Source organism: Nerophis lumbriciformis, linkage group LG20, assembly GCF_033978685.3.
Source record: "Nerophis lumbriciformis linkage group LG20, RoL_Nlum_v2.1, whole genome shotgun sequence".
In the NCBI taxonomy this organism is placed as follows: Eukaryota; Metazoa; Chordata; class Actinopteri; order Syngnathiformes; family Syngnathidae; genus Nerophis; species Nerophis lumbriciformis.
This window is the reverse complement of record NC_084567.2, coordinates 18,088,722-18,113,519: the sequence shown is the minus strand read 5'-3', so window position 1 is coordinate 18,113,519 and position 24,798 is coordinate 18,088,722. Positions and strand designations below refer to the sequence as shown.

The 24,798-nt window shown below is 41.7% G+C and overlaps 1 protein-coding gene across 4 annotated transcripts in view; it reads left to right on the top strand.

The window, feature by feature from the left end:
- trpm3 (transient receptor potential cation channel, subfamily M, member 3) overlaps positions 1–24,798 on the top strand; it is a 542,866-nt gene that overhangs the window by 344,516 nt on the left and 173,552 nt on the right. For all 4 annotated transcript variants that reach the window (XM_061980556.1, XM_061980560.1, XM_061980559.1 and 1 more), the window contains 2 exons: positions 10,944–11,118; positions 12,645–12,768. In XM_061980556.1, the coding sequence (XP_061836540.1) occupies positions 10,944–11,118; positions 12,645–12,768 (299 nt within the window). The remainder of the gene's footprint in view (positions 1–10,943; positions 11,119–12,644; positions 12,769–24,798) is intronic.

The window sequence follows — 24,798 nt, the reverse complement described above, 5'->3', positions numbered from 1 at the left end:
CAAATTTATTCAAAGATTTGAGGGTTATTTTTGGGGGGGGCACCCTTTATTACTAGCATTCATCTTGATTTGCCAATACTGCAGTTTACTGCCATCAATGCTGTTTGTTCGGAAGCCAGAGTTGGGGAAAAAGATGTCTTGGAAAATACTTGACCTAAGGTGAGCTCAAGCATATATGATAAATGCAAGCTGGCATTTTCCTGTGGTCCAGAGATAGCCGTCTGAAGTGTGTATGCTTGTGTCTGACCCTTGCTTTAGGTACATTCTTAGGATAAGCGTGGATTTTTAAACTGCGATGAGGTTTACAAAGAATTTGAGGGCACAGTCAGGAGCTTGTAGGAAACTGTGACAAGCTCAGGGAACTCATTGGTTAAGACAAACGTCAACACAAAACCAGCATGTTATTGTCTAAAGTTAAATATGCACCTTTAATAAATGTTTACCAAATGCGAGCATAACTGAATCATGATCACTTATAATTGAAAATAGTTTCGGAATTGACCTTTATCTCTATTAAACACTTTTTGTAATGCTACAGTGAATGTTTGGGGTGCGAGTCAGAGGAATGTGATACTCATAGCTGATTAGGTTGCTGTTATGGGTTTTTCGGTCTGGCTTTTATTGATCGTTTAGAGACAAAACAGAGAAAATAAATACAAGGTATGAAGTGGAAAGCGTATCAATCGTTGCAACACAGACCTGAGAAAAGTTGTAAACAAACATTGAAATTCCAACCATACAAACAGTGTTGTATCTTTATTTTAATGATCAAACTAACAACTTCATGTCTATTCCTAGGAAATCAATAGGTTTTAATGTTGAATTATGCATTCTAAATCAATGTATTCGCTGGTAAAGACTCTTTTCACCTTAATATCTGTGTTTGTTTCACTGATAATTTACTTGTAGCAAGCCCTGTGTTTAATTCATGTTGATGTATATCTTACCACAAGCAGAAATTCAGTGTCAGATGCTAGAAAGGTCAAGCCACAGAATACTCAGCATGTCAGAAAAGATCCACACAAGATCTCATTAGGTAAAATTTCAGACAAATTTTCAACAATTGCGATGCTAATTTACGTTAGCCTGTCAATGGGGCCGTCTATTGTATGTTAGCATTAAGCTATGATTGCATTGTTTTTTTCAGTTGGTACCAAACTGTCTTATTGATTTAACCCGAGTCCTACATATATGTGCACTTCATCTGTATATTAATGTACTTTTCTTTGTATGCTTCTGCTAGGGGTTCCAGAATAAGGTATCACAGTAGCAAAATCCTGTATGTCTAGATCTTTGTCCAGATTTCATCTGTTGAAATTCTAAATTCACAAATGCAAATTATTAAGTTTTTCTGAGATTTTTGGCAACGGGTACAAATAGATTTCATATATATATATATATATATATATATATATATATATATATATATATATATATATATATATATATATATATATATATATATATATATATAAATCAATCAATCAATGTTTATTTATATAGCCCTAAATCACAAGTGTCTCAAAGGGCTGCACAAGCCACAACGATATATATATAAAAAGTACAGGCCAAAAGTTTGGACACACCTTCTCATTCAATGCGTTCTCTTTATTTTCATGACTATGTGACAACCAATGGTACTTTAACCTTTTTACATTGTAGATTGTCACTGAAGGCATCAAAACTGTGAATGAACACATGTGGAGTTATGTACTTAACAAAAAAGGTGAAATAATTTTTTTTTAATTAAATAGCCACCCTTTGCTCTGATTACTGCTTTGGACTCTCTTGGCATTCTCTCGTTGAGCTTCAAGAGGTAGTCACCTGAATTGGTCTTCACTTCACAGGTGTGCTTGAAGCTCATCGAGAGAATGCCAAGAGTGTGCAAAGCATTAATCAGAGCAAAGGGTGGCTATTTTGAAGAAACTAGAATGTAAAACATATTTTCAGTTATTTCACCTTTTTTTGTTAAGTAAATAACTCCACATGTGTTCATTCATAGTTTTGATGCCTTCAGTGACAATCTACAATGTAAAGAGTCATGAAAATAAAGAAAATGCATTGAATGAGAAAGTGTGTCCCAACTTTTGGCCTCTACGGTATATATATATATATATATATATATATATATATATATATATATATATGGCTGTGGTGTGTGTGGCTATGGAATTAGAGAAAAAAGTGTAAAAATAGCTGAAAAGGCTAGCATGTTAATGTTAGCAGGCTAGCATACTAACGTTAGCATGTTAACAGTTAACATGTGTCACATACCAAGTTATATGACTCTGAGGTAAACGGTTGCACAATTTGCTCAAAAAGTTAGCATGGCAATGCTAGCATGCTAACAGTTAGCTTATAACTCACAGATATAAATCATAACGTGCTGTACAAATCATAGGTGAATTAAAACAACAGGGGCCACATCATGAAAAGGATATGAAAGTGGATAATAATAAATAAAAAAGCAAAACAAATAATTATATATCTAACCTACTTATAGCTGACAACCTCGTTAAATGATATGTGTTAATCACAAAAATTATTATTATTAAAATTATTTATTTAACACATGAACCTTAGACTTGGGTCAAGCTGATTAGAAAAATAAGTCCTCACCAAATGTGCTGTATGAAAAGGGACTCAAAAATAAATGTGCATACAATTATCAGGTATAAATGTAGTTTTTAGCGCAACTGTCGCTAGAATTAAAGTGTAAATGAAAACACAGCTTCACCACTTTGATTGTAATTTTTTGCGCTGAAGAAACTTCTCGGTGACTTTAGCTCCAGACTTCTTCTGTTTGTTTATTCATGTCATTACTGCCACAAGTGGTGGTGAAGTGTATTACATCTGAGGACCACAGCTGAGAAACAATTCTTTTTCGGCGGCCCTATTGTCAAACACTGAAGTCGGTGATAGCTGATTCAACGCTAAGTCTTCCTGTTAGCTATTTCCTTAGCTTCCCGTGCAATCGGCACACTTTTCTTGTGTTTGTTTGCATTTTCCCCTATTTTTGGATTTTGACTGATTTATGGTAAATTAATCATTGTCTTACCTTCACGTTGCCTCCCGAGTTCCGTCTGCATGCTGGGAAAACGATCCGCAGAAGACTTCTTCTGTTTGTTTGATATTGTCATTACTGCCACAAGTGGTGGTAAGGTGTATCTGAGGACCACAGCTGAGAAACAATTATTTTTCGGCGGCCCTATTGTCAAACACTGAAGTCGGTGATAGCTGATTCAACGCTAAGTCTTCTTGTAAGCTATTTCCTTAGCTTCCTGTGCAACCGGCACACTTTTCCTGTGTTTGTTTGCATTTTCCTCTATTTTTGGATTTTGACTGATTAATGGTAAATAAATCATTGTCTTACCTGCACTTTGCCTCCGGAGTTCCGTCTGCATCCTGGGAAAACGATCCGCAGAACACTTCTTCTGTTTGTTTAATATTGTCATTACTGCCACAAGTGGTGGTAAAGTGTATTATATCTGAGGACCATAGCTGCGAAACAAATATTTTTGGGCGGCCCTATTGTCAAACACTGAAGTCGGTGATAGCTGATTCAATGCTAAGTCTTCTTGTTCGCTATTTCCTTAGCTTCCCATGCAATTGGCACACTTTTCTTGTGTTTGTTTGCATTTTCCTCTATTTTTGGATTTTGACTGAATTATGGTAAATAAATCATTGTCTTACCTGCACTTTGCCTCCGGAGTTCCGTCTGCATCCTGGGAAAACAATCCGCAGAAGACTTCTTCTGTTTGTTTGATATTGTCATTACTGCCACAAGTGGTGGTAAAGTGTATTACATCTGAGGACCATAGCTGCGAAACAAATATTTTTCGGCGGGCCTATTGTCAAACACTGAAGTCGGTGATAGCTGATTCAATGCTAAGTCTTCCTGTTAGCTATTTCCTTAGCTTCCCATGCAATTGGCATGCTTTTCTTGTGTTTGTTTGTATTTTCCTCTATTTTTGGATTTTGACTGAATTATGGTAAATAAATCATTGTCTTACCTGCACGGTGCCTCCCGAGTTCCATCTGCATCCTGGGAAAACAATCCGCAGAAGACTTCTTCTGTTTGTTTGATATTGTCATTACTGCCACAAGTGGTGGTAAGGTGTATCTGAGGACCACAGCTGATAAACAAATATTTTTCGGTGGCCCTATTGTCAAACACTGAAGTCGGTGATGCCGTGTGCGGTTGCCATAGCAACACACAAGACGCTAACGAGTCAGTGTTCTATCCAATAAATGTTGAGGAAACATTATCTCATATTACAACAAAAAAAGGAAGTCATCATCCAAAAGTGTTTAATCCAACTAGTACGGATAATTTCCCCACATTGTCGGCTGTTTTTGTGCGTGCGTGAGCTAAACTCTTATCACGCTATTAAACGTGCAGCAGCTGTGCTTCCCCGCGCTCATTTGCCCCATGGTGGCTTTTTACTTTAACGACAATTCACTCGCGATACTACAACATTGCCTCCGCAGCCACACACAAACCGCAACATGACCAAACATGTCCCCGTTCGTCTTCTCGTCTCTCACGCTCGGGACCCTGCTGGCGTGTCATCCCGTGACGTGTGGCGGCGCCGTGACGTTTGAACTCTTTGAAGCAGACGGACGGCCCCCCCCCCCCCGAAAATAGTTCCCTTATGTAACTGTCCCCGCTTGCAAGGCTAGGCGAGGATGTGCGAGGCGGAACGCCACGGCGCCGTGTGTGTGTGTGTGTGTGTGTGTGTGTGTGTGTGTGTGTGTGTGTGTGTGTGTGTGTGTGTGTGTGTGTACGCACTGGAGAGTGTAAATGATGCAGGGCGGGATGCAGGCATGATCTGGTGACACACGGCTTTTGAATTAGAAGAGTCAAAAACAGCCGGTCGAAAAATGCCTTGTAAAACAGGACAAAGGGGAGGGCGAGGAACCTTAAAGGCCTACTGAAATGCGATTTTCTTATTTAAACGGGGATAGCAGGTCCATTCTATGTGTCATACTTGATCATTTCGCGATATTGCCATATTTTTGCTGAAAGGATTTAGTAGAGAACATCGACGATAAAGTTCGCAACTTTTGGTCGCTGATAAAAAAGCCTTGCCTGTACCGGAAGTAGCAGACGAGTAGCGTGACGTCACAGGTTGTGGAGCTCCTCACATCTGCACATTGTTTACAATCATGGCCACCAGCAGCGAGAGCGATTCGGACCGAGAAAGCGACGATTTCCCCATTAATTTGAGCGAGGATGAAAGATTTGTGGATGAGGAAAGTGAGAGTGAAGGACTAGAGGGCAGTGGGAGTGATTCAGATAGGGAAGATACTGTGAGAGGCGGGTGGGACCTAATATTCAGCTGGGAATGACTAGAACAGTAAATAAACACAAGACATATATATACTCTTTTAGCCACAACACAACCAGGCTTATATTTAATATGCCACAAATGAATCCCACATAACAAACACCTCCCCCCTCCCGTCCATATAACCCGCCAATACAACTCAAACACCTGCAGAACACACTCAATCCCACAGCCCAAAGTACCGTTCACCTCCCCAAAGTTCATACAGCACATATATTTCCCCAAAGTCCCCAAAGTTTTTTTGTTTTTTTTCCCCCAAAGTTATGTACGTGACATGCACATAGCGGCGCGCACGTATGGGCAAGCGATCAAATGTTTGGAAGCCGCAGCCGCATGCGTACTCAAGGTACCGCGTGTGCTTATCCAACTCAAAGTCCTCCTGGTAAGAGTCTCTGTTGTCCCAGTTCTCCACAGGCCAATGGTAAAGCTTGACTGTCATCTTCCAGGAATGTAAACAATGAAACACCGGCTGTGTTATCCGGCACAACAGTCAGGGGGTGCATTCTACGGTGGGGGTGCGTTATCCGGCACAACACCTGCCGCAATACAACGTTTCCCACCTACAGCTTTCTTCTTTGCTGTCTCCATTGTTCATTGAACAAATTGCAAAAGATTCACCAACACAGATGTCCAGAATACTGTGGAATTTTGCGATGAAAACAGACGACTTAATAGCTAGCCACCATGCTGTCCCAAAATGTCCTCTACAATCCGTGACGTCACGCGCTGACGTCATCATACCGAGACATTTTCAGCAGGATATTTCGCGCAAAATTTAAAATTGCACTTTAGTAAGCTAACCCGGCCGTATTGGCATGTGTTGTAATATTAAGATTTCATCATTGATATATAAACTATCAGACTGCGTAGTGGGTTTCAGTAGGCCTTTAAAGGGGAACTGCACTTTTTTGGAGGGGATTTTGCCTATTGTTCACAATCAAGACCACAAAAGGTTTATTTATTTATTTATTTATTTATTGTTTTGCATTCTAACATGTAAAAATCGGCTCATTCTAGGTGGCTAGCAAAGCAGCTAATGTTAGCAATCACTTTAAACATGCTTTCAAAAACTGTCAGCAATACTTCATTTATGTTTTGTAACCTTTATAACTGTCATGAGCCGTTGCCCGGATCACTACCTTAGTTCTGTTTCAGCACCCCTGGGTTTTCTGTGCTCTTGGTTGCCATGGGTGCTGATTATTTTCACCTGCCTCTGATTAGTTTTCGGGACGCTCACCTGCTCCCGGGCACTAATCAGAGAGCTATTTATTGCTGCTTTTCGCCACACTCAAGTCCTGCGGGCTTGTTTGCGCTATGCAACAAGTTACTGTTTGATTTCTGATTCAATGTTAAGTCTTCCTGTTAGCTATTTCCTTAGCTTCCTGTGCAATCGGCACGCTTTTCTTGTGTGTGTTTGCAATTTTCTGTATTTTTGGATTTTGACTGATTCATGGTAAATAAATCATTGTCTTACCTACACCTTGCCTCCGGTATTCCATCTGCATCCTTGGAAAACGATCCGCGCATTAACATGCGTCCTCGACGTGACAATAATAACCAAACTGTAGTAGCATTGTTATTATAAGAGCGAACACAATGTTTCTAGCGTGGTAAAAAAATCGGCGTGCTACGGTATTAGCTGTAAAACCTAGCTACGGCAAGAGATAAGCTAGCTTCTCTCTCAGCACAAAATGCGTTTGAGTTTGTAATGCACAACACAATGAGATAGGACACCAATCTCTACTGACTGAAAAACATGAACAATCATATTACAATATCTGTAAAGTATTTGCCCATATTTTGTGTTGTTTTCACACAGCTAGCAAGACAGCGTGTGTACTGTAGTTGTACTAACACACATGGTGTGCTGCGTGTATCATGATCAATATTATTGTGACTCACCAGATGGACAGTTGTGTGTTTGGTTCATTTTGCCAGTTTATTTGGGTAAGCACTCCATTTATGTCGAAATAGCTTGGCTCCAAGTTCCACATTTATAGCGTCAAAGTCACTTTCATCTCACTCTCTCTGCATCCATCTGCTCCAACGTCTCACCCTTCCTTCGTGCTCGTTTCTAGAAGCAACAGTATATTTAGCTTAAAAAATATAAGGTTGTGAATCCTCATTTGTCCAACAAGTAATCGTCTTTGTTGTCTGTCACCAAGTCTGCCATGATTAAAAAACACTTGCGTTTGTTTCCAGAAGTTGTAACACACATTTGTTGCCAGAAGTCGGACGTGTGTTGCTAAGGAAAAGAATGCGCACAAGAAACCAAAGCTTTCCATTTGGTGGGAGAAGGAGACGGCACGGAGGCAGGGACGTCGTTAGCTTGCAGCATGTCTATTAATACATATAAATGAAGTGTGTAACTAATCCAAATGTATATAGTGTGACTATGTGTAGCGATTATATGTGGAGTGTTACCGGGTGGTGTGGAAGTCCAGAAAGGGCAAAGCAGGCTCGGAGGTCCGGGGACAGGTAGGTGGTCAAGGGCTGGAGCGAGACGTCGTTGTCCGAGGGCAGGCGTGAGGTCAAGATCCGAGAAGTCCAGCAGGAAGTCCAGAGGGGATCCGGGGAGACGAGACACACAGCTCAAAACCAGGGGATGACAAAGAGCTGCTGGATGACGACACAGGACAAGACACACTGAGCACAACGGAGAGGAAACACAGAGCAAGGAAGCTAGAGACATGTAAGGCTTACTGTACTGGTACATGTAGCTACGTTCTGGCACTGGAACGCAGGACGTGCTGGCTAATGAAGGCAGGGCTCTCATCAGCGCCAGGTGTGTTGATTGTAGAGTGAGAGCAGCCACACGGAGGCCTGCCAAACAACCCCAATAGGCTTGATAAAACCTTTAACAGGTTTAATCATGTTTGCAGTACTCTCATCACCAGGCAGGGGGCAACAGCGAGGCATATGTGTCACAGTGAAGCAGCGAAGACTACTCATTCAAACCTGTATAATAAATCAAAATAAATTGCAAAAATCTTTTAACAGCGACTGGGTAGCAAAGTATGAATGTTCTGCGCCGAGGAAGTGCTCGAGTCATAGTTTCCAGGTGACCATTTTAAGTGACGGACACGTTGATCCAAACAAGCAGCAACAATGGTAGACATCCCAGCTTGTAAGTTTCATCACCAAACTTGGTCAAACATTTGCAAGTAGATATTGTGCATAAATATATTTAGTTTTGTATTGACATTTTTATTGACTTTGTGATGTCTTTTGTATTTGTGGGCGTGTAGTTATTTGAGTAACTCTGCCGATCATAGCTCGTACATGTACATGTAGCGCTAAATTCGACCAGTAGAGGGTGATAACGCTACACCTTAGGTTTAATTATGATAAGTCACATTATTTGTGTGCAATGTTTGGTGTGTGAATGTTATATGTGCAAACGTTTATAGTTTATTGTGTGAAGATATTAACACCAAACCTTCTATTTTATATATGTCAAATGTACAATGGACGTTATACTTTTGAAATGTTTTTTTTCCATGTTCTTATTTTAAGTTTTACAAACCTAAATGAAGGGAGATATGTAAAGAAATAAAACTGAGGAAGGAAAAAAAAAATCAAAAGAAGGAACAAACTTCTGGAGCTCCTGTTTCTTCATTCTGTTAACTAGCTGCACACGCTGGAAACGAGTAACGAGGGCAGGATCATGAATTTATTGACAGTCCCGTGAGAAAGCCGATGTGTTTACTTTGCAACTAAGTAAACGCAGTCGTTTACATGGCTGTACTGCACTCGCGGTCATGTGAGGGAGAACAAATAACACTCATTCATTTTTGTGTTTACCAATGACTAAAAGTAAACTGACAACACGCCTTTTTTTTTTGTACGTTGTTTGTAGCCCACGGCTAACTTGGCTAAGGCTAACAGCCCGCTAAATGCTACCCGTGAAACGGAATGAAACATGCTTTCACACGTACCAGTCTGACCAGACTTTACCATGAATTGATTAACGTGGACCCCTACTTAAACAAGTTGAAAAACTTATTGGGGTGTTACCATTTAGTGGTCAATTGTACGGAATATGTACTGTACTGTGCAATCTACCAATAAAAGTCTCAATCAATCAATCAAACAATGGGGTGAACACACCGACATGTACCAGGTGATGGCGTTAAAAGTCATGTTTGACCGTCTCACGGCTTCTATCCAGGCTATCCTTGGCTTTGCTTACACGCAGGAAATGAAAAAAATATCTCACCAAATGTTTTTTTTTCAACGCATTTCCCGTGCCGTGTTTTGACCTTGTCAAAGAAAAGAACATAACTTTAGCACAGAGTCTTGCCACGTAAACAAGCTATTCAGAGGCCAGCAAGACCCACAATGCATTGCGTTTGGTATGTCACACTTTCAAGTCCATTACTACAAGTACTGTAGGTACGCTGAGGTCTTACATGGCATCATCCGAGCCACAAAAGGTCCAGAAAAACAAGATTTTGCAGGCTTTTGTTGTGACTGTTGCCGCCTAACAGCGTTTTGAGAAAGTTGCGTTGTTTTATCAGTTTTTGTCAATAACATTGGATCAACTTGCGATTTTACACGTTTGTGTAAAGTGCTCATTGTAACCTCATCCTCCAAAGCACAGGATTTCAACAAAAACTGGACATTGGTATTGATGTTGTACTTGTTTTATACCGCACAGACTTCAAAGTGAACACTATATGGCAGTAGGAGCACGTACTCATACCTCAATGCCATACGATTGTACCGTTTTAATCAATTATAGCTAATAATAGTAACAATTGATTACAACTACAGAAATGAATATCACGGTTTCCTTATCGTCCACAAGCTGCGGACATTCTCTGTGTATGTCCCACTGGGGTGAGTTTTTCCTTGCCCTTATGTGGGCTCTGTACCAAGGATGTCGTTGTGGCTTGTGCAGCCCTTTGAGACACTGGTGATTTAGGGCTATATAAATAAACATTGATTGATTGATTGATGTTTTACGCTTGAATGTGTTTGTTTATCCGAAACATTCATTCGTGTTCCAACACATTTACACCCGCACGTTAAGAGCATCTAAAAACTGTTGTTTTGAAGTGAAAGACAATGAGAGATTCTCATCATACATCAACTTCTCCAACAGGTCAATGCTGCCTCTTTGCTAGGTCAGCACTGCAAATGAAAAATCTGTATTTATTTGCCTTACTTTTTACCATAACAGTTAAACGCAGTACATAAAGCTGAAATAAATATTTAATTACATATAAACTAGGAAGTGAGGACGCCAGTTTGTTGCTAAATATTTATAAACTACATTACCCAGAAGAGTTAGCGCTGTGGACGGGAACCGGAAGTAGGCCTGTGCTTTGGAGGATGACAATTGTGTCGTTTGGTCATTCAAGGAGTTGATATTTTGTTGCACGTTACTTTTCTTCGTCTACGCAAAAACAAACATAAGTTTTGATTAGACCGTTGACGTGCGCGTTGAATGCTTCAAATATTTTGCTTCTTGTGCGACTTGAGAAGCATATTTTTGCTGAAAAAAAATATATTGGTTGATTCCAATGTGTTCCTATCATTTGTATTCACCTATTTCCTGTTCTGTTCTTTGTCTTCATGCGTGCACAGGTATAGGTCAGGGTGTGCCAGTGGTGGCTCTCATTGTGGAAGGAGGGCCCAATGTGATCTCCATAGTGCTGGAGTACCTCAGGGACACGCCCCCAGTCCCTGTGGTGGTGTGTGATGGCAGCGGGAGAGCCTCAGACATCTTGGCGTTTGGTCACAAATACTCCGAAGAGGGAGGGTATGTGCATGCTTGTATCGCAACGTTTAGTGCAAAAACACTAAACAAAAGGATTTCTTCACTAAAAAAACTTAAATGAAAGTTTATAATGTATTTTCTGGACTATATATATATATATATTTATGTGTGGGAAAAAAATCACAAGACTACTTCATCTCTACAGGCCTGTTTCATGAGGGGGTTCCCTCAATCATCAGGAGATCTCCTGATGATTTTCCCACACATACATATATTGCGCTCTACTACGGTATCGAGCACTATTTTTTGGATAACCTTATTAAGACATATATATATATATATATACATATATATATATATATATATTTTATTTAAAACATTTTTCCCATATATTAGCCGCACCGGACTATAAACCGCAGTGTATGTTGTAACATGAGTTATTTACACTGAAATATTATATGTTTATTTACATACTTTAATTGTTTCCAAACGGTGTCTGTAATATGGCAGTAAAATGGCTGATCAAACAAAACAGAAGTCATCGTCATGGACCCACTAGCTGCGGAAGCTAATTCTCCAATCAGCTAAACAGACTCAATAACTCCACGGTGACGTTTTGGTGGATTTACTGAGGAATTTGTGAAACTGAAACAATACAAAAATAATGCCGTCGTAAGGTAATAATACTAACACAGACGCTTGTAAATGTATTTGCATATTAGCTAATGCTAACAACACACGTGCAAATATGCATGAAAACGCCCCTACAGACTTAACACATGAGACCCTTTAGTAAGTATTAATAGTTTCAGTTATATTGTAAAACGTACAAACGTTGCTTGGAGTGACGAATGAAGAATCCACACGAGTAGAACCGCTATGGACGACTAGAAGACAGAAGGACACTTCTGCTCCCGGTTCAAAGCTTTAAACAGCAGGAATCAGGAGGCATTCACTCAGTAGTGCAGTGAGCAAAACTAGTCCAAAAGATGGTGGCGTAACACAAACAAAAACTAAAATGTAAGCGTTTTTTGCATGTGTTTAATGAAAACTGTTTGCTTTATGGCCGTGAGCGAGGAACAATCCATACATTAGCCACACCCTTTCATGAGCCGCAGGGTTCAAAGCGTAGGAAAATAGTATCGGCTTATAGTCTGGAATTTACGGGACGAGAAGGGGAATACAACATAGATATTGTGTACATGTTTTATTCCAGTACAAGAGGTGTGTAAAAGCTACAATGTAAATTATTCCATTTAAGGAAAATGTCTAATAGTAATAAACATAATTGCAGCAAATAAAACATTCATGACTTAAGGGAAATATGCTGATGTATTACTTTGATTTGAAAAAAAAACATGTTTCCCATGAGAGATGCCGTGTGTTCCTAATTGTTCCCACTAATTGTTCCCACTGCATAAAGATGAAGCTTATTTCGCCAAGGACTCTCAGTACTAAGGGTCTTAGTCAACTTAGGTTTCACAGACCCACGACACCATTAAGTTCATTTCTTGCACCCCGTAAATCACTCATGGTTTCCTGTCTTCCTCTTTTTTTACCTTCTCCAGCATAATTAATGAGTCTCTGCGAGACCAGTTGCTGGTGACCATCCAGAAAACGTTCACCTACAGCCGCAGCCAGGCTCAACATCTGTTCATCATTCTCATGGAGTGCATGAAGAAGAAAGAGCTGGTGAGTGTCTCTGACCATCCATACTTTGCAAAGGACAAAGGGAGTACGCCACATCTCCCAAGTGGTCCAACTAGGCTGGGGGTCGGCAACCTGAGGCTCTGGAGCCGCATTTAGTGCCACCCCAGTATTTTTTGTTTCAATATGGTTTCTGTAGGAGGACAAACATGACACAAACATTCCTAATTGTTAGAAATCCCACTGTTTGTATTAAACATGCTTCACTGATGAGAGTATTTGGCGAGCGCCGTTTTGTCCTACTAATTTCGGCGGTCCTTTAACTCACCGTAGTTCGTTTACACGTACAACTTTCTCCGACGCTGCCACAGAAAGACGTGTTTTATGCCACTCCTTTGTCTCATTTTGTCCACTAAACGTTTTATACTGTGAAGTGAAGTGAATTATATTTATATAGCGCTTTTCTCTAGTGACTCAAAGCGCTTTACATAGTGAAACCCAATATAGGGACGGCGTGGCGCAGTGGAGAGTGGCCGTGCGCGACCCGAGGGTCCCTGGTTCAATCCCCACCTAGTACCAACCTCGTCATGTCCGTTGTGTCCTGAGCAAGACACTTCACCCTTGCTCCTGATGGGTGCTGGTTAGCGCCTTGCATGGCAGCTCCCTCCATCAGCGAGTGAATGTGTGTGTGAATGGGTAAATGTGGAAGTAGTGTCAAAGCGCTTTGAGTACCTTGAAGGTAGAAAAGCGCTATACAAGTACAACCCATTTATCATTTATTATTTATTTATCTAAGTTACATTTAAACCAGTGTGGGTGGCACTGGGAGCAGGTGGGTAAAGTGTCTTGCCCAAGGACACAACGGCAGTGACTAGGATGGCGTAAACGGGAATCGAACCTGCAACCCTCAAGTTGCTGGCACGGCCACTCTACCAACCGAGCTATGCCGCCCTACTTAATACGTGAATGCACAAAGGTGAGCTTTGTTGATGTTATTGACTTGTTGGAGTGCTAATCAGGCATATTTGGTCAGTGCATGACTGCAGGATAATCGATGCTAGCATGCTATTTAGGCTAGCTGTATGTACATATTGCATCATTGTGCCTCGTTTGTAGGAATATTTGAGCTCATTTAATTTCCTTTACTTATGTCCTCGGTGTATTTAATTTATATTTGTCTGTCTCAAGACACAATATCTGTATGTAATATTGGCTGCATTTCTGATAGTAGTTGGTGTGCCATGTTGTTCCAGACCACAGCAAACGTCACAGCTTGCAAATATTGTATAAAATCTATTAGTATAAGACATCCTGCCGTTTCCTTTAACTTGAATACACACATCTACACTTTTGGCCATTCTAAGCCAGTGATTTCCAGGAGTTATCTCACCCTGTGAGAAGTTTTACTAATGTTTTCCAATGTGTAAAATAAATATTACATTTCAACATTTCTGTCAACAAAGATTTGCATCAGCCTGCGAGACATAGTCATTTTGATAGTAGGCGATTAGAGCTAATATAGACACTTACATCATGTGTTGCATTCATTATAACACTTATATAAGACTTTTAAAGTCATTTTGATAGTAGGCTAATATAGCTATTATAGACACTTACATTATGTGTTGTCTTCATTATAACACTTATAAGACTTTTAAAGTCATTTTGATAGTAGGCTAATATAGCTAATATAGACACTTACATTATGTGTTGTCTTCATTATAACACTTATATAAGACTTTTAAAGTCATTTTGATAGTAGGCTAATATCAGTGACGTGCGGTGAGGTTCATGACTGGTGAGGCACTGACTTCATCACAGTCAGATTTACAAACATATGAACCCTAAAGAGTATCTTATTCACCATTTCATTGGCAGCAGTTAACGGGTTATGTTTAAAAGCTCATACCAGCATTCTTCCCTGCTTGGCACTCAGCATCAAGGGTTGGAATTGGGGGTTAAATCACCAATAATTATTCCCGGGCGCGACGCCGCTGCTGCCCACTGCTCCCCACTGCTCCCCTCACATCCCAGGGGGTGAGCAAGGGGATGGGTCAAATGCAGAGGACAAATTTCACCACACCTAGTGTGTGTGTGACAATCATTGGTACTTTAACTTAACTTTGACCTTACACATACAAACTGTAGCACACAAAAAAGCACATTTAATAAAAAAAACTTTATTATGGTCTTACCTTTACTTATAAATGCGGGAACAGTGGTGTTGGTGTTGGAGGAGTTGTGAATGAATGAAATATGAAATCCGTGCTGCAGTCTGCAGGTGTACCTAATGTTGTGTCCCTGCAGTCGTTCACGGCTCCTCCGGCGCGAGCATTGTTGTTTTTGCACTTTTTGGCTTCTTGTTAAGTGACTTTTTTTGGGTGGATTCAGTCTTGCACGTGGAGGGTTTGGGTTTGGGCTTTGGTTGGTGTGGCGCTCTCGTCGGGGGGTGCAGTCTGCGGCGGAGGTGCAATAACCGGCAACAGGAGGCGGGGTTACGCGAGCCTCAGCCAGTGCGTCTTCGCAGCAGGTTTATGATTGCTCAGCACAAGAAATACGTTACACACATACAGTTGTTGACAAAATGCACTGTACATTATATACCTCAGCTAACTAAACTATGGAAATGTATAATATAATTCATATAGCAATACAGTCTCACTGCACAGCAGACCAGCAGTTAGTCGAGTCCACAATCCATGGTGAGGCACAATTGAGTGACGTGCCTCAACTGGCTGCTGATCACCGCACGCAAATGTGAAAATTCAGCGATTTTGAATAAAAATAATCTAAAACTGGTGAAGTTAAACGGAAAATAACTTTATAGTATAATCACTAGATACATATAACAATTTAATAAAAATGTTTTCTTTTTACATTTTTTTTCTTTCCATGATGGCAGGTGAGGCCCCGCCTCACCTGCCTCTAGTGACCGCACGTCACTGGCTAATATAGCTAATATAGACACTTACATTATGTGTTGTCTTCATTATAACACTTATATAAGACTTTTAAAGTCATTTTGAAAGTAGGCTAATATAGCTAATATAGACACTTACATTATGTGTTGTCTTCATTATAACACTTATATAAGACTTTTAAAGTCATTTTGATAGTAGGCTAATATAGACACATCATTATCACACTTACAGTCGCGATCAAAAGTTTACATACACTTGTAAAGAACATAATGTCATGGCTGTCTTGAGTTTCCAATACTTTCTACAACTCTTGTTTTTTTGTGATAGAGTGATTGGAGCACATACTTGTTGGTCATAAAAAACATTCATGAAGTTTGGTTCTTTTATGAATTTATTATGGGTCTACTGAAAATGTGACCAAATCTGCTGGGTCAAAAGTATACATACAGCAATGTTAATATTTGCTTACATGTCCCTTGGCAAGTTTCACTGCAATAAGACGCTTTTGGTAGCCATCCACAAGCTTCTGGCAAGCTTCTGCTTGAATATTTGACCACCTTTTTTGACAAAATCGGTGCAGTTCAGCTAAATTTGTTGGTTTTCTGACAGAGCATAATACTACCACCACCATGCTTGACGGTAGGAATGGTGTTCCTGGGATTAAAGGCCTCACCTTTTCTTCTCCAAACATATTGCTGGGTATTGAGGCCAAACAGCTACATTTTTGTTTCATCTGACCACAGAACTTTCCTCCAGAAGGTCTTATCTTTGTCCATATGATGTCAGATGAAACAAAAATTGAGCTGTTTGGACACAATACCCTGCACCTTTTGTTTGTACAGAGTTGAAGTGAAGACACACATCCTGTTGAAGGCACTCTCTCACGTCGGAGAGTACTCTCAGCCCCTTTGGAGCGCTGTCAGTCGCAGGAACGCTACCTCTTAATTATGCTGTTTCATGGCAAGTGCGGAGGTGTGTGTGGCATATTCTGTGTATACCGTAGCCACCTTTTTGTATGTGTGTGTGTGAGTGTGTGTGTTGTTGTTGTTTTTTGAAAACCATTCGAACAGCAGGGGAAATAAAGCTGTTGCACCACAGTTATTAAAAACAAAATGTGGTGTTTGCGCAAGAGCAGTTTAATCCATATTCAAAGACAAGATAGTCTCCGATGTGGCCTCTACAAAGCGGAACTGCACTTTTTTTTTTTTTTTTAGAAATGTGATTATTCACAATCCCTATATTAGACAAGAATGCATGTTTTTCTTTTTTATGAAGCCTAACATGTAAAATATGGCAAATCAGTGCAGCTAATAGTGTCATGATCCGTGGTCCGGATCATGTTTTGTGTTTTCTGTTAGTTTTGGACTCCTTTAGTTCCTGTTTGTGCACCTCTGTGTTTGTTTTGGTTGCCATGGTTGCTCATTATGTTCACCTGTCTCATATTAGTGTTCGCCTGCTCACCTGCTACCCAAGCACTAATCAGAGTCATTATTTAAGCCTGCCTTTGTCGGTCAGTCAGCCTGGCGTCAGTGTTTGCTACATGCACCTGTTACGTGAGTTTTGCCTTGTCTCTAGTTGTTTGCTTCATGCCTTGCTATGTATGTCTTGTTTGTTTCATGCCACAGTTTCATGAATTTTCCTTGTCCATAGTCTATGCTAAGTGTTAGTTTAGCTTACAGTGCGATCAGGCACGTTGTTCTGTCGGCTCGCTTTCTGTTTTTGTACTCCTTTGATTTCTTGAGGAACAAATCATGTTTTTACCTGCACGCCTTGTCCGGAGTAGTCCGTCTGCATTCCTGGGAAAACGACCCCGCAGTAAGCTGCGAAAACCCCGTCGTGACAAATAGGAGTACCGTATTTTCCGCACTATAAGGCGCGCCGGATTATAAGGCGCACCTTCAATGAATGGCATATTTTAAAACTTTGTTCATATATAAGGCGCACCGCATTATAAGGCGCACCTTCAATGAATGGCATATTTTAAAACTGTGTTCATATATAAGGCGCACCGCATTACAAGGCGCACCTTCAATGAATGGCATATTTTAAAACTTTGTTCATATATAAGGCGCACCGCATTATAAGGCGCACCGCATTATAAGGTGCATAGAATAGACGCTATAGTAGAGGCTGGGGTTACGTTATGCATCCATTAGATGGAGCTGCGCTAAAGGGAATGTCAACAAAACAGTCAGATTGTCAGGCTTGTCCCTGACAGTTTGACTGTGTTTTAGTTTTTTCTCTGAGTTTGTCTTAGTTTTCTGTCCAGCACTTTTATTTTGTCTTTATTTCCTACTTGTCTCCCTGAGTGCTGTGTCCCCTCAGCTGTGGCTGATTGGCACCTGGCCACACCTGGTGTCAATCAGCCAGCTGCTATTTATACCTGCCCTACCCTCCAGTCACTGCTGGATCATTGTCATCACTACCTGATTGTCATTGCCGATGTCATTGTAGTGTCTACCTGTCCTTGTCGCTGTCGTCATAGCGGTAAGCTGTTCCTTATAGCTATTTACGGTTGGTTTCTCCTAGCTTCTTGTTTTCCTGTTAGCCAGATCCTGTTAGCCGTTTGCTATTTCCAGTTTTTCTGTTTTCTGGTTCCTGTTTCCATTTTGCCTGTTCCTAGTTTGTGTTTTTACTTTATTTCGAACATTAAATCATGTTTTCCCGTATAACGCCTTCCGCCTTCTCTGCATCTTGGGGTTCGCGTCCTACAAACTCTGACATAATGATCCAGCCAAATTCGAACCTCGCAGACATGTCCATGGCGGAGAGGATGAACAAGGCTTTGGAATTAATGGATAAATTAAAGAAAAGTTCGGCCTCATTCCAAGCCCTCTCCCACCCACCCCTGTCGTCTGTGGGCCTATCTGGTGATGTCTGGGATCCGTCCCTTGAGGGGGGGGCTATGAGTGGCTGTGCAGCTAAGGAGGCACAGCTACTTCTCGCCCCAGTGGGTCTGCAAAAGACAACGCCATCATCTCAGGTGGGTCTGCAACAAACGCCACCATCATTTCCGGTGGGCCGGCAGACGCCACCATCATCTCCGGTGGGTCTGCAACCTACGGCGCCACCATGCAGTCCGGTGGGCCGGCAGACGCCACCATGCAGTCCGGTGGGCCGGCAGACGCCACCATGCAGTCCGGTGGGCCGGCAGACGCCACCATGCAGTCCGGTGGGCCGGCAGACGCCACCATGCAGTCCGGTGGGCCGGCAGACGCCACCATGCAGTCCGGTGGGCCGGCAGACGCCACCATGCACTCCGGTGGGCCGGCAGACGCCACCATGCACTCCGGTGGGTCTACAACCAACGGCACCACCATCCTGTCCGGTGGGCCAGCAGCAGACGGCGCCACCATCCTCCTCTCCGGTGGGCCAGCAGCAGACGGCGCCACCATCCTCCTCTCCGGTGGGCCAGCAGCAGACGGCGCCACCATCCTCCTCTCCGGTGGGCCAGCAGCAGAGGGCGCCACCATCCTCTTCTCCGGTGGGCCAGCAGCAGAGGGCGCCACCATCCTCTTCTCCGGTGGGCCAGCAGCAGAGGGCGCCACCATCCTCTTCTCCGGTGGGCCAGCAGCAGAGGGCGCCACCATCCTCTTCTCCGGTGGGCCAGCAGCAGAGGGCGCCACCATCCTCCTCTCCGGTGGGCCAGCAGCAGCCATCCTCTCCGGTGGGCCAGCAGAGGGCGCCACCGCCATCCTCCCCGGTGGGCCAGCAGAGGGCGCCACCGCCATCCTCCCCGGTGGGCCAGCAGAGGGCGCCACCGCCATCTTCTCCGGTGGGCCAGCAGAGGGCGCCACCATGGTCACCGGTGGGTTCTCCCACACCGGCGGACGAGCCGCCTCGCCAATTGCGGCGGCGTTCAACTCGCCGTCGCCACCTAACTCTTCCCCGCTGGTTGCGGGGACACTTAGCCTGGTGGCCCACCTCCTTGTCCTCCCTCCACCCTCCCGTGACTTTGGACGTTTTTGGGGCGGGGGGGGTTCTAGAACGTCTGGTATCCGTTATAGGAAGGGGGGCTACTGTCAGGCTTGTCCCTGACAGTTTGACTGTGTTTTAGTTTTTTCTCTGAGTTTGTCTTAGTTTTCTGTCCAGCAGTTTTATTTTGTCTTTATTTCCTACTTGTCTCCCTGAGTGCTGTGTCCCCTCAGCTGTGGCTGATTGGCACCTGGCCACACCTGGTGTCAATCAGCCAGCTGCTATTTATACCTGCCCTACCCTCCAGTCACTGCTGGATCATTGTCATCACTACCTGATTGTCATTGCCGATGTCATTGTAGTGTCTACCTGTCCTTGTCGCTGTCGTCATAGCGGTAAGCTGTTCCTTATAGCTATTTACGGTTGGTTTCTCCTAGCTTCTTGTTTTCCTGTTAGCCAGATCCTGTTAGCCGTTTGCAATTTCCAGTTTTTCTGTTTTCTGGTTCCTGTTTCCATTTTGCCTGTTCCTAGTTTGTGTTTTTACTTTATTTCGAACATTAAATCATGTTTTCCCGTATAACGCCTTCCGCCTTCTCTGCATCTTGGGGTTCGCGTCCTACAAACTCTGACACAGATAGGTCAGTCAAACTTTATTAAAAGATTACAAACCAGCGTTCTGACAACTCCGTTCACTCCCAAAATGAACAAACAGCTGTTTTATTATTTTCCCCGAGGTAAAGTCAGTGACGTGGTGTTTTGTTTATCTTTTAACAACAGCAAGGTATAACATGTAGTGCAACATTTATATCACATAGTGGAGGGGAACTTTTCCCTGATTCAATAAACACGTAAAAAACAGTCTGATACTGTTACGGTAAATCAAAGGTTAGTGCAATCACAATATGGTAACACTCGGAATAGTGCAGAGCAATAACAATATATCAATAACTCAACGTTGCTCAAACGTTAATGTCACACAACACAACACACAAAATAAACATGTAATGCTCACTTTATGAAGTTATTCCTCATCCACGAATCCCTCGAATTCTTCTTCTTCAGTGTCCGAATTAAACAGTTGGGCGAATACGGCATCCAACATCCGTCTCGTCGAAGTCGTCATTAATCGAGTGAATGTCGCTGCTGCTCTATTCCCGTGTTCTACTGCGTGACTGATCGTCTTAAGTTTAAACTCTGCGTCGTAAGTGTGTCTCTTAAAGGCCTACTGAAACCCACTACTACAGACCACGCAGTCTGATAGTTTATATATCAATGATGAAATCTTAACAATGCAACACATGCCAATACGGCTTACTAAAGTGCAATTTTAAATTTTGCGCAAAATATCCTTCTGAAAACGTCTCGGTATGATGACGCCGGCACGTGACGTCAAGGATTGTAGAGGACATTTTGGGACAGCATGGTGGCCAGCTATTAAGTCGTCTGTTTTCATCGCAAAATTCCACAGTATTCTGGACATCTGTGTTGGTGAATCTTTTGCAATTTGTTCAATGAACAATGGAGACAGCAAAGAAGAAAGCTGTAGGTGGGAAGCGGTGTATTGCGGCAGGTGTTGAGCCGGATAACGCACCCCCGCCGTAGAATGCACCCCCTGACTGTTGTGCCGGATAACACAGCCGGTGTTTCATTGTTTACATTCCCGAAAGATGACAGTCAAGCTTTACCATTGGCCTGTGGAGAACTGGGACAACAGAGACTCTTACCAGCAGGACTTTGAGTTGGATATGCATACGCGGTACCGTGAGTACGCATGCAGCTGCGGCTTCCAAACATTTGATCGCTTGCCCGTACGTGCGTGCCGCTATGTGCATGTCACGTACGTAACTTTGGGGACTTTGGGGAAATATATGTGCTGTATGAACTTTGGGGAGGTGAATGGTACTTTGGGCTGTGGGATTGAGTGTGTTGTGCAGGTGTTTGAGTTGTATTGGCGGGTTATATGGACGGGAGGGGGGAGGTGTTTGTTATGCGGGATTAATTTCTGGCATTTTAAATATAAGCCTGGTTGTGCTGTGGCTAATAGAGTATATATATGTCTTGTGTTTATTTACTGTTTTAGTCATTCCCAGCTGAATATCAGGTCCCACCCGCCTCTCACAGCATCTTCCCTATCTGAATCGCTCCCACTGCCCTCTAGTCCTTCACTCTCACTTTCCTCATCCACGAATCTTTCATCCTCGCTCAAATTAATGGGGAAATCGTCACTTTCTCGGTCCGAATCGCTCTCGCTGCTGGTGGCCATGATTGTAAACAATGTGCAGATGTGAGGAGCTCCACAACCTGTGACGACACGCTACTCGTCTGCTACTTCCGGTACAGGCAAGGCTTTTTTATCAGCTACCAAAAGTTGTGAACTTTATCGTCGATGTTCTCTACTAAATCCTTTCAGCAAAAATATGGCAATATCGCGAAATGATCAAGTATGACACATAGAATGGGCCTGCTATCCCCGTTTGAATAAGAAAATCACATTTCAGTAGGCCTTTAATAGGAGCCATTTTGGGGTCTTTACATAAACAAACAAATGGAAATGAAACGGCACGCCTCGCGCAGTCATATATCCCAGCATGCACCGCGCGCTTCTTCTTCTATGGGGGAAAATGAAGACGGGGGAAAATGAAGTCGGTGGCTGCTTACCGTAGTTGCGATTGATTGATTGATTGATTGATTGATTGATTGATTGATTGAAACTTTTACTTGTTGGAGGCTCAATATTGGTCCATATATAAGGCGCACCGGATTATAAGGTGCACTGTCAGCTTTTGACAAAATTGGAGGTTTTTAGGTGCGCCTTATAGTGCGGAAAATACGGTACACTAATGCACTCATAAACCCTCTAAAAAAACATCCAACAACGCCAACAATACCCCATTTACATCCCGTGACCTGAATATTAACCAAGTATAATCAAAATTGTTATTATCAGCGCTAACGCAGACAAACTATTTTTATCAGCGCCGTGCTCTTAGAAAACTAGTTTACGCTGCTATATTGACAGACTGAGCTGCTGCATCGCCTCTGAGTTGGTGAAAGTTAATTCCAGATTATCATGCCTGTCACCTATAGAACGTCTACTCTAGTGGACATAAACCGAGAAGTTGGTCAACTTTGACATCCAACTTCAGTTCGGTTCAGATCAGTTTCAGTTTATATGGAATGTGCATACGATACAGTGTAATTCATCACACGTTTCCAGTTGTTTCATTACAGCACGTCCGAAAAGGAGTAGGAAGAAGCAGAGTTTATTTAATCCCACCCCTTTTCATACCATATCAATTTTATCCAATTTTCTTGTTGTCTGTAACAGAACAGTGAACAAATGAATAATATTCCATAGTAAGCAAACAGATATTAAATACATAAATAATCTGTCTCAATTATATAAAAAAAAGGGTTCGAGATGTTCATCATAATTCTATTTCTGTGTACTTTGTGAACACTTGTAGTTTGAACAGTCTCTTAAACTGAATCATATTGGGGCTTTATTTGATTTATTTGGTTAATCCATTCCATAATTTAATTCCACATACTGATATGCTAAAGGTTTTAAGTGTTGTACGTGCACACACGTTTTAAATTAGATTCTCCTCTGAGGTTATATTTCTCCTCTTTTGTTGAGAAGAATTGTTGTACGTTCTTGGGTAGCAGGTTATAGTTTGCTTTATACATCATTTTAGCTGTTTGCAAATGCACCAAATCGTTGAATTTCAATATTTGTGATGCAATAAATAAAAGATTTGTATGTTCTCTATATCCAACATTATGTATTATTCTAATTGACCTTTTACGACCCGGAGATGGCGAGAATGACACGAAAAGACGCTCGTTTTTGAGGATTATGATTAATTCTTCATCTAAACAGGAAGATATAAACATCCCATCAGTCCGCATCCCAGTGAGAGCAGACATTGTCCAGCAAGTAATTGTTTTCTTTTGTGAAAATGTTGCACTTTTTGTTTAGCACTTAGCAATACTGCTACATGATGCTTAGTGTTTCACTAAAGCTGTTTCTGTTTAGCTTCTACAACGTGTAGATCATCCTCCTTTATTCAGGTTCAAAAATATAAGTTTCTGGATCATAATTTTTCCCAAAGTAGTCTTTGTTGTCTTTCATGAAGTCTGCCATGATTAATAGTGTTGTTGTTGGAAAGAGTGAACGTCATGATGCGCGTGTGAAATTAACATGTTGTCTGCTTAAAGTGATCAAAATACATCAATATTAAATGTGGTTATGAATGTGACTACATTACATTAACACTTCCATGCATGTATGTAAAATGTTAATGGAGTTTTACAAACGTTTTTTTAGAGCAATTTATAGGCGGAATACAGCGATTTACATTACCTTCATTGTTCGCTGACTTTTGCTAAAGTTTATTTACGAGTTAGAATGTATATACAAAAAAGAGACATGTTCTTGTCCTACATAAATGAAGTGCAGTTCCCCTTTAACAAATAGCATTTAATGTATAGCACTGCAGAAAGCACTTATATAGGTTGGTCTCTTTATTACACTGCATTCCTTCAATCAATGACTTCTAGCTGCAGGTATAACGTTGCCAATACCCTTGGAATTAGATTCACATGGAGACAACTAATCCCTACTTCCACTTAATGAATCTACGTGTTTCCAGCCTAATTGAAAATGATTGGTTCTGCCTACTTGCAAGGCACATGCAGAGAGCAGCAGGTTGGCAGCGCGGCATCCCGCTCTCTTGTGCAGCATGTTAAAGGATTGGCGGCGTCCTCAGTGGGCTCCTAGCAGGCTGACGGATGGATTCTCTGACCACAATGCCGCAGCGCACAACAATAGAGAGTGAATCATTTTCCGGGAGCAGCTGTAGAGCCCAGATAATTGGATGCTGCCGCTCTGAACTTACACAACAATTAGCACTGTCATAATGAAACTGAGCAAGGATGACACAATACCTTGGCACAATTTAAACATAAAATGACACAGTGGAACCTCGAGATATATATATATATATATATATATATATATATATATATATATAAACCCCGTTTCCATATGAGTTGGGAAATTGTGTTAGATGTAAATATAAACGGAATACAATGATTTGCAAATCATTTTCAACCCATATTCAGTTGAATATGCTACAAAGACAACATATTTGATGTTCAAACTGATAAACATTTTTTTTTTTTGCAAATAATCATTAACTTTAGAATTTGATGCCAGAAACACGTGACAAAGAAG